The following is a 14468-nucleotide window of genomic DNA, read 5'->3' as shown; positions in this document are numbered from 1 at the left end:
GGTACACTGAACCCAACGAAGTCAGCCTTGAAGCCATTCGAGCGAGTCGTACTGCAGACATCGGCAGAGTGTGCACAGATAAACAAACAATACCACATCAGCGGAGGCAGCCAAACCCAGACCGTCTTCACAGAACCCCGTGCCGACGGGATGCTCAAAAACTCTCGGCAGGCACGGAGCTGGGGCGGTCTTACCAGAGCTACGCGGACACTATAGACTGTACCGCCGGCACCGGCTCCAATGTACTTACCGTTTCTCTAGAAGAGAAGCGACCCTAAGAGATTTCGGCCCCACAGCCTGAGAAGCAAAACCGACCATTCCCATGAACACCTGCTTGGCACGAACCACGACTAAAAGGGATCCACCGCCAGACCGCTGAAGCCTACATGCCTGCGTCGTTACCCATTCACGCTGGATCAAGTAAACCTTGGGCCTTACTTTCAGCATCGCACCAAACTCCGTCAGCGTGTATCCTGTGTCGACAATGTCCTCGACAACTAGGACATGCTTGCCACGGAGGACCGACAAGTCATCGCCAATCACTTTCAGCTGCAACACAAAGAAAGAAGTCGCTTCTGCGCCATCACATCCCGCGCCCCACCCATGGGTAAATGAAGACAATAGAGATCCGGAACCCACCGCCTGTGGCTGATGTTTCACGGTGTGTCCTCGGAATACCTACGTGATGTGGTGCCAGTAGAGCGGTGACGCCAACGCACCTGTCCTGTGCTTGTATCATTAACGTAGGACTTCAGCCGCACGTAGTGCTCCATATACGGGGCGGTGGTGCTGGCTGTGTCGCTGTACCTGCAAAATCACACAGCAGAATTGCAAAACGTCGAGAGCACACTTCACAAATGCGCCCCCCCTGCAAAACTGCCGGCCCCAACGAAGGTACCCGGCTTTATCACGTACTTCTGCATGTCGGACAAGTATTTCAGTAGTAAGTTGAAGAAGCCGCGAGATCCCTTGAGGATACAAAGTAGGTGCAACTCCTGGTCTTTGTAGCACTTGCGGATATCATGTGCCTGCAGACGTGGGTCAACGGAAGGCACAACACTCGCCAGCTCATTAACAGGCAGCGAACCCAAACAAGCAACAGGCGAGTAAATGGAAAACGGCGTTGCTTACGAGCTTCTCTACTTTGTCAAGCATGAGACCATGGGGGATGATAATTTTGTCGATGTAAGGCTTGTAATGTGCCGGAACGAGGAAATCCTCCGCCTTGAAGAAGAAGTCGTCAGCGATGAACATGGGCTCCACTCGGCCCTCGCCGGTTCCGTACCTGTTACGAAATTTGCAAGAGGCTTTTCGTTAATTCACTGCGGTACAGACTCATGTGTACTGCAAAGGCTCGCCAAAACGTATAAAAAACTTACTTCTCAAGCTCTTTCGACGCCATGGTGACTGTGGAGGCTAGCACTGTAGCGAACAGCCGAAGACTGAACGCAGAAAAAAAAAGCGGCCAACTTTGTTTTGCTGGGTACCACACTGCTGTCGCTCGACGAGTTTCCCAGAGCTACGCCCGGACACCTCATATCCCTCGATTTTGCTCCCCAAGACAAAGGCAGCACGAGTGCACCTGTTCGAATGTGTGACTTCCGGATTCCACCGAAAACTATCATTGAAAAGCCTTCTGTCATTACCTACAGTGAGCAACTTCGCTTCTTAGGAACCATCCCGTGAAGCCAGAACACGAGACGTCAGCCATGCAGACACATCTCGATGCTACAATGGTACGAGCCCATCATGGCGCCACAGGCCTCCAAAGGAGCGAACAAATACTGGCAGCTGACTGGTAACTGGAAAGCGCTGGCGACTACAGCAATGATGTGCTTTATTTAGAACTACGAGGAAATGGTTTCAAGGGGGGTAGGAAGGCGCTCACTGGCAGTCAAATCTGTGCCGTACGCTCTATTAGTATCGACGTGTAGTCTAGTACGCTTGCGCACAGACGCACCTGCTCCCGGAAGCCGCTGGTGACTTACCTGATAATTCAAGGCCACTACACGTATCGAAAAAGGACGAACGGAAAGAAAAGAGAGTTAATTCCCCGTCCAGGAAGCGGGCGGGCGACGACGCGCTGCCGGTTTGAAGCCCCACAGGACGGGGGGAGCTCAACGACGGAATTCCGCAGGAGCGGTGTGCCACTGGGCAGACGTGGAGTCGGGCGCAGGAGGCGGGTGCACTCCATATCCGAACAAAAGCCGTTGTGCCAGCCCCTGACGAATACACTATGTTCTGGAACACCGGTGCATGTGATTAACGCAAGCGGTAGCTTTGCCAGCTACCGCTTGTGCTTATCACATGCATGCGCCCCCCGTCGCGTTGCCTGTCCTGTCCGCAGCTCTTTCATGTAGCACGACACTTACGAGACCGTTCATTGGACAAGGCGGATTTCTTTGCCCTGTTTTGAGTGTGTGGTAGGATACAATGGCACTGGTAAGCGACGCCCACGCAGTGCGTCGCATCCATGATACACTGCCTTCGCGCCACGGGTGCCCGACCGGGGTCGCAGTCCCCCTCTTCCAGACACTCAGTCCCATTGAGAAATCAGATTTGCACTTGTATTCTATCAGATCAACAAGCCCCAGGCGCCAGCGTCCGCTGCGTGTCGTGGGGTCGCGGCTTGATCCTCGGGCTCCGGAAATGTGCTCTCGTTGCGTTTTTCAGCACATGCCGATGCATCTATTGTGCTCAATTGCCCAGTCCGTCTTGCGCTAGTCGTTTGCCTGCTTTAGTGCTTGTACCTGTCCCTGCAGATAGCGCAGTAATCCCGCAGCGGAATTCTCTAGAGATAAGGCTCCGCTCTCCGTACATCGACACCTCGGCGTCGCGGGCCGGAGACCAGCAGTTTGCAGATGCTTGAGTACGAAAGCTCACAGCTTGTCTTCCATGTCTCCGCGATGCTTTGTGACTAGCGTGCAGCCCGTCTCCTTTTCGGGGCGGCCCCTTCCCTCCCCACTCCGGTCAGTCCGAAAAGACAGGTGATTTTGCAAAGGCCGTCTTTTCGTATCCTGATTTGGTACTTAAGCGTCTGCACTCAGCACAGACGCGCCCTGGCCTGCTAACCACCCTCCTATCTATCTCCGCACGAGGCCGACTGAAGTTGTAGTCTGCAGCTACAGGCATTTAGGTATGCATGGTTTCGTGGTCTGCACTTGGGGGGCACTCGCAGCTCGCGTGCTCACAAGTCACTAGTGGAGTTTGACTTCAAAAGGACCGAAGACCTCCCCCCTCGTTCCTTAACGGTTGCGCAGAGGTTTGGCTGCGCTGCCGATATCCCCCGCACATGCCAGACGGTATTTTCTCCATAGGTGCTGTGTGCCGTCCTGGTTCAACGGATTCCGCATGAAGTCGAGGCACGGGTCCTAGGGTCTGTACTAACTGGACAGCCGTGGTGACACGGGGCCCCAATTGGATCCCTTCCTACTAAGTGCCTTTCTCTGTCGGTGTGAGGCCAGCCTCTGATTCGCGCTGCTCCCTGTCTGACATAGCTGAACCCGAGAACCCGCTCATTCTGGGTATCAGGGGTCGGCTCTTGCAGACACCACCCCTTGAAGCGGTGGCAATCCCGGCGAGAAACTGGCATTCAGATCTGCACTGTCTTGGGCCAGCTACAAATTGAGGCCCCAGGCAGCCGTGGTCGAAGGCTGGTCCGATGTACTTTCGTTACAATTTCTGTCACCAGTTTTCGTCGTCATGTAATCTTGAGTTGGAGTGATTCTTAGATTCGCCATCTTCCAGTGATGCTATGTGCACCTGCAGCCTGCGGGCACGGGGGTTATGCTCCATGGCCGACTTCTACCAGTCAAGTACGCTCTGAACGGCCCCAAGTGGATCGCGGTGATCAGCTCCGCCATTGGAGGGCTATTCTCCGGTCACTTTTTCTACAAACATTTCGTCATGATGAAGAATCCTCCCAACGTGAGTGAAGTCGTTTTAACGCCTCTGCACTGCGTCTTGTCCCATTACAGCTTGACGTGGGAGCTGTGCTTCCTTATCAATGTCACGAACTATTTTCGACGAACTCCATAGCCAGCAGTGACGGGAAAGTCGTGTGTGGAAGGACTGCCTCAGGGCAGAGTGGCAGGGGAGGCACAGAGTCCCTCTGTGCACTCCCTTTGCCGTCAATGCGGGCTAAAGCGAATTTTGATCGTGTGTAGGAGGCTGGCCGCGCGAGAGTGGCGGGCAATCCTTGATTTTACTTGTGTGATGTCCTAGAGGCTTACTGACGTAGTAGGCGAAAAGAACCCCGACACTGGTCATTTGCACGCAGAGGTAATCCGTGTCCATGGTGGTTCCCGCAAACTTCGCAGACCGACGGTGCAGAGTGCCTAGCTGCGCTGCATCGTCAGTAGGCTTTCTTCCCGTGGACACGTACCTGCTGTGCTGACCCGAGAAGCTGGTTCAACAAATGATCTTTCGGCAGTGGCCGAGTTGCTTTGCCCGAGAGGGCCGTCTCTCAGTCAGGCGCAATGTGTAGTGAACAGAAGATTCTTTTGCTGGAGTGATCCGTGAGTGTCTCGTGCTCTTGACTGTAGTGGGCGGTGTTGGTCTGGACAGGCACTTTTTCCGTCTTCTGTGCTATCGTAGCCCTTCCTGTATCCTATGAGCGAGGGGAACTGCAGGTGGTCGGCAGCACCTCGGCTGTGCTGTTGGGTGTAATCGTTCTTCGCTTGCTCCCACTTTTGCTCCCGGAGGACGATTTTCAGCTGGAGTGGTTCACCGTGTGTGTCTTGTCTTGGTCCTCAGCCTCCTCGAGATCCTAACGATCAGCCACCTGCCAAGCACCCCCACGCTCCTGCTGACAGCGACTGATTACTTCCGGACACGAACGGTGCAGGTTTGGACGGGACAAATTGCGGGAAACAACCTGCCGTCACTTCTCGTGCTTCACGCGCATTCCAATTTTGACCATTTCCTCATGTGATGGAAATGGATGTGATTTCGTAAAGGTTTCTGGAAGCCTGTAGCGAATGCTTTATGCGCCAAAGTTTTGACTAGTGCCTGCTTTTTTACATATCTGATTCAGCAATGTGAGCACAGCACCACAGCTGTCTGCGTGTATTGCCTTTCCTTCGCGTTCCAGAGGCCAAACTGGATTTTCAGCTATTAGAACAGAACGCCGGGGGACGGCATTGAGCACCTGCTAAGATAGATCTCAACGAAGACTGTTCTGCTACATCCTGGGGTACCGATAAGCACACTACTGCGTCCTGAGTCTGGGTAAGGCCGCGGATAGTAGAGCCACCAGTCCCGGGTAAACTTCACCAGATGAAAGTCGGTGAGCGTTGAACCGCAACAGCTTTCAAGCATACCTTCTTCTGACGCCGGCCTACCAGAAGACATTCTGGCTGTCTGACATGGGCGCACTCTTCGGCAAATCTGTGATAGATAAGAAGAAACACGGCAGGAAACAACGGAATAGCGCCTGCAGCTTCGGCGGAGTACGGAAACGTTGCACCGCGTCATCGAACTCGGGGCCAGTCCGCCGTGAGCGCTCTGGCGAGCTTCACCTGAAGCGTCGGCGGCTCCAGGCCTCAGTCCCGCAGCGGTTCAAGAGATGCAGAACCCCTCCCAGCACGTCGGTATCGGTGGCTGCTCGCACTGGGGTAGTTAGGTAGTGGCTTGTTAGGTGCTAGGTCCTCATGAGCGGCTCGTCAGTCAGACGCCTGACAGTAACGGGTAGTTTTGATTCACGTGTCATGCGTCGTATGACAAAACTGGTGTCACCGGATAACCGGATTCACGAGCAGTCGAAGTCATGAAATAACGCAGTCTGAGGCCAACAGTCACATAGTCTGCGTCCGCGGAACCGCTACCTCAGGTCTCTGCTGTAACGATTGTGATGGCAATACCTACTGATGCGAAAATATTCAATACTGAATCTAGAGGAACGTGTTAGCCCCTATTGTAACACATCCCGCCTTGTTAAGGGGCCTCGCACGGGGTCCGGGTGATTGTCCCTGGCCTGTCGCGGAGCGCCCGCTCTTCCGCCTGAAGCAACGAATATTATGCCCCTGGTACCGGCTATAGATAAAATACTAAAACTTCCCACAAATACGAGGTCGCTCCTGAGTCTCTGTCCACCACCACCACTACATTATGCGACAGCAAAGCTCAGTGACCAAAACCTCGGTCCAGCATGCGACAGTGGTACGGGGGCCGGGATTCGGGTACTGCCGCGCTGCTATCAGCGGGCAGCAAATGACGAACTAATTCGCGGGTCCCAGACAACCCCCAGAACCGCCTGAAGGGATGCTTGTGCCCAGTGACCAAGCCGCTTAATTGGACGCCTCCGGACACACGGGGTTCTTGAGGTAGGGGAGTCTAAGTTGCAGCTAGCCGACAGGGGTCCAGCCCCTCCGCGAAGCGGAGGCATTTCCTGCAAGGTCCGAGAAACAGTGTGCAGTGCACTGCAAGGGGCCTGTAAGCCACGTGGGTCGTATCACCTGCCCTGCTTTAAAAAAGGTCAGCGAAGTGCAGATAAGAAAGTGAATGGAGTGGGTGCCTCAAACCACTCATGCTGAGGTGCGTGTCAGAGTTTCGCGGAGCAGCGACTGCTGTCACTGACTCTCTCACGCAAAATTCAGCGATTCGGTACAAACGCATGTGTTTTGCATGCCCTGATTGGGCTGCTCGGATGCCAAATGGGTAGTCAGGTGTCCTCCGAGAAGCAGCTCATCGTAGACTCCCTTCAGACTATCCCATTACGACTGGAAGTTTCCTCTTCGACGCGTGATAGAAACTCGGGGTGGTCGGCGTGTAGAAGCGAGCGCATTCTTAACGTCCAGCTGTCAAAAGGGGGGCAGCTGCCGGCGAACCTGTGTTTCGGCTTCTACCCTTCTCTCATCGAGAGCATATGCTCCTGGGTATGAGGCAATGGATTCTTCCGGTGGATCGCCTTTCTCTTCTGACGCTGTTGAAGAGAAGCGCCGACTGTTAGGCGACAGCTCGACTACCGGATGTGTTGCTTCGTTGTGCTGTGCCGGTGAACACCTGGCCGCAGATGCAAGAAGTCTGGATGATGAGAGTCACGTGTTTCCCCGGCGTCCCAGCACCTCACGCAGAAGTGATGCGGAGGCGTACGGACTAAGTGCTAAGGCACTGGCTGGTCCCGGGGAAAAGAACACGACGCAAGAGGACTTTCTTTTCCGTCATGACACCACAGCTCCCCCTCGCGAGGCTGGTTCCAGCGGCAGCCGGGCACCCGTCAGCAAGTGCCAGGGTGCCTTTCGGACGGCCAGTCTTGGTTCGGACCTGTCCGGAGTGTCGGCGTCCCCTCACCTGCCGTTCAGTAGACAGGTGAATGCAGGAACAGAAGAGGCGACAACACTGAAGCCCGTTACTGCCGCTCCTGGAGACTCCAGAGCGGGCAGCGTACCCGGCCGGCAACCACCTCCGTATGCCCCGCGGAAGGAATTCTGCTCGGAGAGCAGAGTCCAGGCACTTTTGTCGCGGTTGACCGCCCTCCAGGACGCGCTCGACAGCAAAAGTAAAACTATAATCGCACAGCAAGAGACTGTGGAACTCCAGAAGCGAGAAATCACAGAGCTCGAGAGCACAGTAGCAACTCTGACATCCCAAGTGAGTTCGCTACATTCGGTAACCTCGCAGGGGCAGGAAGGGCGCGCAACTCTCAGCCAACAGTCACGCCGAAGCAGAAGCAGCGTGTCACGGTTTATTCTTCTTCCCGTAGCTTTAGTGCAGGCTTCCGGATGTGGTCACCTTGCATTAGCGGATTCCCCAGCTCCAGCTGTGTGAAACGCCGCGGCTTCCGTCCCGAAGTGGCTTCTAGCCGCGGACGGCTCGCATCAAGGAGAGCACTGATGACTGAGGTAGTTCAGTGTACCTCCGCTGAAGCTTGCCAACTGGTCTCCTCTTAGGTTCTCGAACTGGAGGAGGCGCTCACTGTGAGGAGGCCTGGTTGTAAGTCGGCTCCTGTATCCTCGTCAAGCAGACAGGAAGGAAACACCGGGCCCGCGTCGGGCTCCTCACGTCGTAAGTGGCTGTCACGAGTCGGGCAGAGTGAGCAGACGCACGACCGGGCCGTGCCCTCGCGCGGCAAGAAAAGGTGTTGACTCGCTGCTTACTCACCCGCTAGCGCGGCTGCAAGTTGTCAGTTTTAGTGAATACCGCTACGCAAGAACACAAAACAGCAGTCAGCGGTAACCAGTAGATGTTCCCGAGATGGGGGGCAGGCAGAGCAAAAGGTCTGGTTCACCGTTCATGAGTTGGGGCTGGCACAAGCACAGCACGGTTCCAGTTCACTGGGAGCAAACCTACTGCTCGGTTGTCGTAGCGCAGGCAGGCAGGCGTGCGGGGGAAACGGCAGGAGACTCGTAAGCACGAGCTTGCTCAGAGAAAGTACGGTTAACTGACGGAGCGGTCGCGCCCCTACATCCACCTCACTTCAAGGCAGTCAAGAGGGAACGGGGAAGGAAGTGTCCTAGGGTACAGGTTTCTGTTCAAACGGAGTTAAACTGTACAGCTATATGGAGCTTCATTCTTGCAGGAGACACGACTGATTCAGCAAGAATAGGGATCGTACCTGTTACCCCGCTAAGTCCAAAGAGTAACGAAATGCGGACAAGGGCCCTGGCGAGTATGGCCTTATCTCCACGCGCTCTGCTCGATTCTCTGGAGGAAGAGAATGCTGTAGCAATGAGGCAACAAGCAAGTTGCAAGGAAGGAAGCCCGTGCTCGCCGCGTGTTGTTCGGAAAATGTTGGATGGTGAAGACAGCGCACGGTCACAACATGACCAGGTTGTTGCGGAGTGCGAGGGAGTTTCAACGATTGAAGACGAGGACGGAATGACTGGATTCTCAGAGAGCTTTGCACTCCAGGATCTCCACATACTTGAGGTACTGTGACAGTTGGTACCTGTCTCTACACGGTGCTCCAGGAAGAGAGTTTTTTCAACATCTCTCGAGGTGTTCGCGGCGACACCGCCCGAAGACGACGAGTATCGCTTTCTTCAGGAAAAATATGCAGTGAATCTTCCAGTGACCGGCCTGACGGGGGGTCGGCGAGCCTGGAATCTCTTCCCAGGACTCTCGACCGTGACACGTGATTGGTTGAACAATGAAGGCTTCTGATCACTTCTCACTGGCGGTTTCACCGCGCAGGAGCCAAGGGTCGTGGCTTGGAGGCATTCAGCGGAGTGAAACCGCTTCCAAGTTTCTAGGGCAAGAGGGAGAGTGGACAGTGCCGCGACAGAAAGGCTACTTGCGGACGCCATGCTCGAGGCACTTCAAGGGTTCACTTTGCACAGCGTCACGCCGGCATCGCTGCTCTTTGTCACCGGGCTTAGAGAACTGACAAGAAAAAGGGTCTGCATCGCCATAGCCACTGGGGTCTCGAATGGGATACGCTCACCTTCGGCGACACGTCCTTGTGCCACCCTTTTGCGAACCAGATAGTTTCTGGCAACTGAGCCAACATTGTGCTTTCAGGCAATACTCCATATGCAGATTCGGCGACGCAGGTGCCGGAAGCGAATGAGTGTTGTCGCGGCTTCGTTGGAAAAGCAGGCGGCTGTGTTCCAGCACATATGCTTTGCCTCGCTAAAAGAAACTCTGGTCTTCTTCCTTGTAACTCGCAATGTCCGGCTCCTGAACGGACTAAGAGAGTTCGTCCCGCAGGTCCGTCAACGCGCCAGGGCGCCGAGTCCTCCTCGTGCTGCAGTCTTGACACTCTTCTCACGGTTTTTCTCTCTTGCTTTGCGCGCCAATTCTGCCCAGTGGCTTCAGCTTCTCGTAGAAGTTCTTGAAGCAGAAAGAGGGTCAGTTTTTCTTTGGGACCCTACAAGGTCCGAATTGTTCACAAGGTACGCAACACACTCCCGAATCTGGTGCGAACGTGGGTAGCCCTTGCGTACATCGATCTAACCCCCTCATCTCACTGAGGTTGATCTAGCCGCTGTCCTCCGGTTGCTGATATTCTTCAGATGTGCAACAGGAGGCCTTTCTCGCGCTGTCCGGGTGAAAAGTGGCTCTGGCATTGCGGGCACTGTTTACTGTACTGGGGAGCCCCTCGTAGTTCAAGATCCGTACAGCGATCCAAGGCAAGCTGAAACACCTCACTTCACCGCCTCCACCCTCCGACGGGTAGGAAGGCGGAGAGATCCATAACGGCCGAGCGGCCAATCTCTCGGCTGCGTCACCGTCAGTCATCGTATTCTGGAAACTAACAGGTGTGGCCGTGGGGACGCAGTGCCCCTGACAAAGAATTGACTGCGCGCGGAAACCTTGGCCACACTCTCCTCGGAACTAATATTCTCACTGAACATTCGACCGCTGTCCACGACACTGCGAGACAGGCCGAACAACAGCCGCCTCTTACTGGCTATGCGGCTGTCACTGGGTTGCCGGTCTGTGAGAGAGCCGCGCTCAGATCCAGTTGCAGACGCGTAGCTGCCGGCAAAGCTACCAACAAAGAGAAGTCGTCTGTGTTGATGCGCTCCAGATTCAACCCGGTAGTCGACAAGAGAACGAACTTCCGGACACGCAACATATGTTGCGTCCCACTCAAGCTCAACGCCAAGGTGGGAAAATGTAACTGCACAACGGAGTGGGCATGTCCCAGGACGAATCTGGACCGCCGGCACGAAGTGCCGGACGCTTGCTGTCACCGCTCGGATAGTGCTCTTCTGTCTAAGATGAAGCGTGTTGAACTTCTGCAGTTCGTGCCGCAATCCTGGCCAGCATCATCAGTCCGGAAGTGCTTTTTCACTCATGCGTGATTGGTGATACAGGTTATAGGATGTATTCAGCTGCTCAACAAGCTTCATGATCTACAGTTTGACAGCGACGATGTACAGTTTCTTCAGATCATTGGCGATTATGTGTCCCACGCTTTCACTTACTCTCCTTTCATCGATGATCAAGAGGCAGTTGAACAGGCGGAGGCGCTCTGGACAAGCTACGCTTTAGAAAACGCGACTACTGGTCGGTGGCTTCTGAAACCCTCGTGCCTCTCACCGTTGCTTCAAAGTGGGCTCTCTCGGTGCGGCAATGCCTCACTTCAGAAGATCAGCCATGGCGGTAGAATCACGGAAGCATCCTGTCTATGCCAGCTTTTCGGACAAAACCCTTGTCCCTTGCAGGGCCGTAGAAAAGCCAAGTACTGAGCTGCACTGGCATTCCACAGTCTCGTGTGCCAGCACGCAGCTGCGCAGTTGCCTGCGGCGTTCTCAGTCAGAGCTGCTAAGCTTGTTGCTGACCCAGGGTCTCGGTGTGTTTTTCGCATAGGACCGCTGCACTCCAAGACAACGAACCCTGTCCTACACTGGCTAGCGAGAGCTCTCGCTGCGGCTTTCGACGCAGCGCACTGTTCTGTCTGGATCTTCAGCGGGAGCTGCAACCGCCTATCCTTGGAAGCCACAACGGTGGGGCACTCACCGACGCCTCGGGTCAGCCACCAGTGCTGAGGACGAGGGCTCGGCGACGGCTTCCGCAACTGCGTGTTGGGGGGCCGGTTGAACGAAGCAATCGACAATCTACTGCACGCAGGCGAGCCTCCACCTCCTGCTCGTTCGCGTGCGATAAATCACGGTTGGGAGGTTGGTCAAACCACAGCTGGCCATGGAAATGTCCACCGGAGTGAAGTGTGTGCCGCTGGAGGCTGGCAGGTTTGAGGCCGAATACTTCCTTGCCGGGAAACGAGGGGCTGACTACGGCGTCCCCTCCGCGTTCAGAAGAAGAGCTGGCACGGGAAATCGCTTCTGTTGCTTTTGCGCGGTGCAGCTACAGATCGGCGCCCAGGCAGGCACGGAACCAAGGAGCGCCTTGGCGGAGAGAGTTCTCGAGTTCGGAGCGACCATCAACATTGTGGACGTGTCAAAGGACGCGCGGTGAGGCACCGGTTTGACTGTAGTCTGGCGGAGTCTCCGAAGAAAGGATGCCGTTTCAGAGTCAGCATCCGGCGGGTAGCTGCGTTCTCTGACAGTCGTCCGTGATCTGCCAGTCTAGCGGCCGACGGAAAGGGGCCTGGAACTGGAGCTTCCTCGGGGGCGAAAGTACTCCTCAGTCTGCTTTTCGCCGCCCTTTTTCCTTAGGTTTGTGCCAGGGGCTGAAAATCCGCTTCCTGGTACTACAAGGAATCTCGTCTGCGTTCCGCTGGTGCAGGAGGGTCAAGACTTTGCCGAAGAGCCCAGGGGATGCGTTCAGCTGTTCAACAAAATCCACGGAGTTTTCAGCTCAGCAGACACGAGGAAACTGCAGGTGTGTCTCGTGAAGGCTTCAGGAACTGATGTTGTTGAAGGGAAGAGAGAGAGGTTAGCGCTTCCAACGTTCTGTTCTCAAGTGGCTTCTTTTGATACGGGCGTAACGCCGCGTTCGCGCGCTGAAGGAAATGGAAGACCCACTTCTGGTAGCCACGTCCCTGCTGGTCTTTTGCGGTACGAATTTACAGATTAGTGCATCTCACAGGTATTCTGTGCTGATCCTGATTTGGGTGGCAGGGATTCGTGCAGGTGATTCATGGTCTCTACGAGGGCGGTTGCCGGACTCTCTCTCTCTCATGCGCCGTCACTCACCTTCAACAGATTTTTTCCAGAATGCCAGCAGCTACCTTCCTTATCGGCCGTGGCGGTACGTTGCTATCCCCCTTCTCATATTTGAGTCACGCCGGAGGACGCAGCGCTTAGAGAGAGGTGCAAGTTGGAATATCTCCAGACGGGAAAACGATTTCGCGCTGACCGGACTGACACCCTACGGGGCGAGGATTCAGCTTTAGCCCCTTGTCGCCTGCGTATGTCGCAGGGTGCTGCGCAGAAACACTTTGTCTTGCGTAGGGGAAGCCTCGTGTCCGTCAGCGCTGTGGTACTGAGCTTTTCGACAGTCCCTTCTCTGCCGGCTCGGGCGATCGAGTGGAACCGAGGCCCTTCGTCACGATTGCTTTCAGGTGTCATAATTCAGGCTAATGATGAAGCGACATCTCTAACAACAAAACTCGCGTCTCGCAAAGGAAGGCCGATTTGCCCTTCCGGCGTTCTCCGGGGTGCGTGAACAAAAGAAATGACACAAACCGGCGGAAAGCAGTCTGGCGTGTTTGCGAGGGTCAGAACCCTGGGCATCAGGAACTAAGGTCCAGCTCGGCTAGCGGTTCTCGAGAAAGAAAGACTTACCCACGATACCATAGAAAGGAGGGCACGAGAAGAAGGATAACGTAACGTTGGGGGTCAGCGGTGTACCTGTCGAGGGCCGAACGCTGGTTTCCCAACACGACTAGGTGAAAACTCATACCAGGCTGCCAACTACCGTGTGAGCCCCAGCACGTGGCTGCCTCTTCTTTCGGAGAAGGTTGATGGGTGTTCCGGGGCAACCTGGCCCCGCTCGCTGATAGGTCCGGGGCAGTGGCGCTTGCGCCTATCTGAATGGTATTCACGCTTTGCCGTCATCCCGAGTCCCGAGGCAAGACAGCACCATGTTTCCGTGTCGAAATGTGGCGCCTGGGAACCGTGTGGAATACTCCTGCAGCAGGCGACGGTTCTGGACACTGTGAAACAGGACGAGAGCAAAATTTCCCCGTGGGACTCTCACTCAGCGATCTTTGGTAAGTGCGCGCGGCGCCAGAATACCAGGGGAAACCGCACGCCGACCGGTTTGGACAAGGACCTAGAATCAGGCTCGTGCCTCGCCCCCTTCCACCAGGTCTTATCTTTTGCTTATAGCCGCTTGCGGGCACATCACTCGTGATCAGTTCGTAGCCAGTGCACCGCCAAGCAGCGCACTTGCAGGGCTCTGCGTTTTACAGGCTGCCGGAGTACTATGAGCTCTACGAAATGTGGACGGCCTGCTTGAACTCGGGGGCAGAAGTGACGAAGACAGTGCACTTAGCAGGAACTTCCGTAAGCCGCCCGAGTTGACTGCGGTTCCGCCCCGGTTAGGAGGCGTGCTCCCCTTCAACTCCGTGTGAGATGGATCGGCGTGGTACCGTTTTCGGGCTCAAACAGACCTGCTGCGTGTCTTTTACCAAGCAGGCCCTTGTTCCCTGCCGGTTGAATGCCTACCAGAAGTGGGCTGTGGAAACTACAAGCGGATTCGCATATCCCAGAACCGTGGTCACCCCTCTTGTGGAGATTGTGCCGTTTAGGAACCGAAGGACCGAATACGAAGCCATGTTGTAACGACGGAGAAAGATGAGAATGTCCCTAACGGCACGTGGATAGCCCGGTAAGCGCGCCCGCCCGTTCGAGTCAACAAGCCCACTTCCTTTGTCCCTCAGAAAGCCACCTCGCCATCGCCACCCCGGCTGTTTTTCCAGAGAACCTGTGAAACTGCTCTGCGGGTTGTCTCCGGGTGACAGTAAGATGGTGCGCGCAACATAAGCTGTCTGCTCTAGAAGCCGATCTACCGACAGCTTAGATTCGCCGAAGAACGTGAACCGTTACGCAAAGCTGAAGCCGAATCCACTCTTGAAAATGCTAAAACGCACAAACTTTAACGCCGTCGTTCCGAGG

At 55.3% G+C, this 14468-nt stretch overlaps 3 protein-coding genes across 3 annotated transcripts in view; 2 read left to right on the top strand and 1 right to left on the bottom strand.

The window, feature by feature from the left end:
• Window positions 1–2: 2 nt before the first annotated feature.
• CSUI_002697 (hypoxanthine-xanthine-guanine phosphoribosyl transferase hxgprt) lies at window positions 3–2192 on the bottom strand (the record flags this gene model as incomplete). Its single annotated transcript, XM_068062896.1, has 7 exons — window positions 1380–2192; window positions 1132–1285; window positions 916–1028; window positions 720–807; window positions 439–549; window positions 251–297; window positions 3–51 (listed from the first exon to the last, which is right to left on the bottom strand). Coding segments are annotated over exons 1-7 (585 nt in total), but the record flags the coding sequence as incomplete, so codon positions are not given.
• Window positions 2193–2314: 122 nt separating this feature from the next.
• CSUI_002696 (uncharacterized protein) lies at window positions 2315–5033 on the top strand. The gene is made up of 4 exons (XM_068062895.1): window positions 2315–2442; window positions 2922–2969; window positions 3769–3927; window positions 4756–5033. Exons 1-4 carry the CDS (start codon window positions 2434–2436, stop codon window positions 4819–4821), a joined length of 282 nt encoding a protein of 93 aa, XP_067925132.1. The 5' UTR covers window positions 2315–2433; the 3' UTR covers window positions 4822–5033.
• Window positions 5034–6704: 1671 nt separating this feature from the next.
• CSUI_002695 (3 5 -cyclic nucleotide phosphodiesterase related protein) overlaps window positions 6705–14468 on the top strand; it is a gene marked incomplete at its 3' end in the record, with an annotated part of 8040 nt that continues 276 nt past the window's right edge. The window contains exons 1-15 of the mRNA XM_068062894.1: window positions 6705–7590; window positions 7890–8004; window positions 8519–8868; window positions 9460–9833; window positions 9954–10055; window positions 10400–10550; window positions 10761–10953; window positions 11257–11393; window positions 11752–11858; window positions 12063–12228; window positions 12468–12597; window positions 12911–13006; window positions 13486–13561; window positions 13763–13856; window positions 14102–14181. Of these exons, the coding sequence (XP_067925131.1) occupies window positions 6886–7590; window positions 7890–8004; window positions 8519–8868; window positions 9460–9833; window positions 9954–10055; window positions 10400–10550; window positions 10761–10953; window positions 11257–11393; window positions 11752–11858; window positions 12063–12228; window positions 12468–12597; window positions 12911–13006; window positions 13486–13561; window positions 13763–13856; window positions 14102–14181 (2876 nt within the window). The 5' untranslated portion in view covers window positions 6705–6885. The remainder of the gene's footprint in view (window positions 7591–7889; window positions 8005–8518; window positions 8869–9459; window positions 9834–9953; window positions 10056–10399; window positions 10551–10760; window positions 10954–11256; window positions 11394–11751; window positions 11859–12062; window positions 12229–12467; window positions 12598–12910; window positions 13007–13485; window positions 13562–13762; window positions 13857–14101; window positions 14182–14468) is intronic.

This window comes from Cystoisospora suis (assembly GCF_002600585.1).
Source record: "Cystoisospora suis strain Wien I chromosome Unknown contig_1115, whole genome shotgun sequence".
NCBI lineage: Eukaryota > Apicomplexa > Conoidasida > Eucoccidiorida > Sarcocystidae > Cystoisospora > Cystoisospora suis.
The sequence above is the reverse complement of the archived record's forward strand: the minus strand, read 5'-3'. Positions and strand labels throughout refer to the sequence as shown.